Source organism: Neopelma chrysocephalum, unplaced genomic scaffold, assembly GCF_003984885.1.
Source record: "Neopelma chrysocephalum unplaced genomic scaffold, ASM398488v2 Primary Assembly neopelma1_97022, whole genome shotgun sequence".
Classification (NCBI taxonomy): Eukaryota; Metazoa; Chordata; class Aves; order Passeriformes; family Pipridae; genus Neopelma; species Neopelma chrysocephalum.
The window spans coordinates 1-946 of NW_020925664.1; the positions used below are offsets into that span (position 1 = coordinate 1).

At 72.5% G+C, this 946-nt stretch overlaps 1 protein-coding gene across 1 annotated transcript in view; it reads left to right on the forward strand.

Annotated features, from left to right (window-relative positions):
• Positions 1 to 3: 3 nt before the first annotated feature.
• The window catches only part of LOC113961040 (neurexin-2-like), a gene marked incomplete at both ends in the record, with an annotated part of 3,908 nt that continues 2,965 nt past the window's right edge, over positions 4 to 946 (forward strand). The window contains 1 exon segment of the mRNA XM_027671042.1: positions 4 to 463. Within this exon segment, the coding sequence (XP_027526843.1) occupies positions 4 to 463 (460 nt within the window).

The window sequence follows — 946 nt, forward strand, 5'->3', positions numbered from 1 at the left end:
CCCCCCCCGCAGGTCGTGTACAAGAACAACGACTTCAAGCTGGAGCTGTCGCGGCTGGCGCAGGAGGGGGACGCGCGGGTGACGCTTCACGGGGCGCTTCTGTTCCACTGCGACCCCCCCCCGGCGCTGGACCCCGTCACCTTCGCCACCCCCCAGGCCCACCTGGCGCTGCCCACCTGGCCCCCCGCCCGCGCCGGCTCCGTGTCCTTCGACTTCCGCACCACGGAGCCCAACGGGGTCCTGCTCTTCGGGCAGGGCCCCCCCCGCGACCCCCCCCCCGCCGCCGCCGCCCCCCGGGGGCCGCCCCCGCCGCCCCCCGACTTCCTGGCGCTGGAGCTGCTGGACGGGCACCTGTACCTGCTGCTGGGCATGGGCGCGGCGGGGCTGCGGCTCCGCGCCAGCGCCCGCAAGGTCACGGACGGCGAGTGGTGCCACGTGGACGTGCAGCGCGACGGCCGAAAGGGTGAGGGGCCGGGGGGGAGCAAGGGGAGGGTCGGGGGTGGGAATGGGGGGCACTCGGAAGGGAGCGAGGGGCCGGGGTGGGTGTACGAGCACAGAGGGGTGCCCGGGGAGGTGCCCGGGGAGGGTCAGCGCGGGTGTGAGGGGGGACTGGGTGCACTGAGGGGTCACAGCTCTCTGGGGGCGGGCACAGAGGGTTTGGGGGGTGTGGGGGCCGTACAGTTCCTGTACAGGTGTGCAGGGGGTCGTGCGGGTGCGAGGTGTCCCCTTTACGCCTCCCTTTGTCGTGCACCTGGTGCACCCCAATATCCCGCCACGTTTCCCTCCCTTTGCCCCCCCTTTTCCCCCCGGCTCGGTGTCAGTGAGGAGCTGCAGCACCCCCTGTACCCCCTGTACCCCAATATCCCCCCTGAACCCTCATCTCCCCCCAGGCTCGGTGTCAGTGAGGGGCTGCAGCACTCCCTGTACCCCCATGACTTCCCTGACC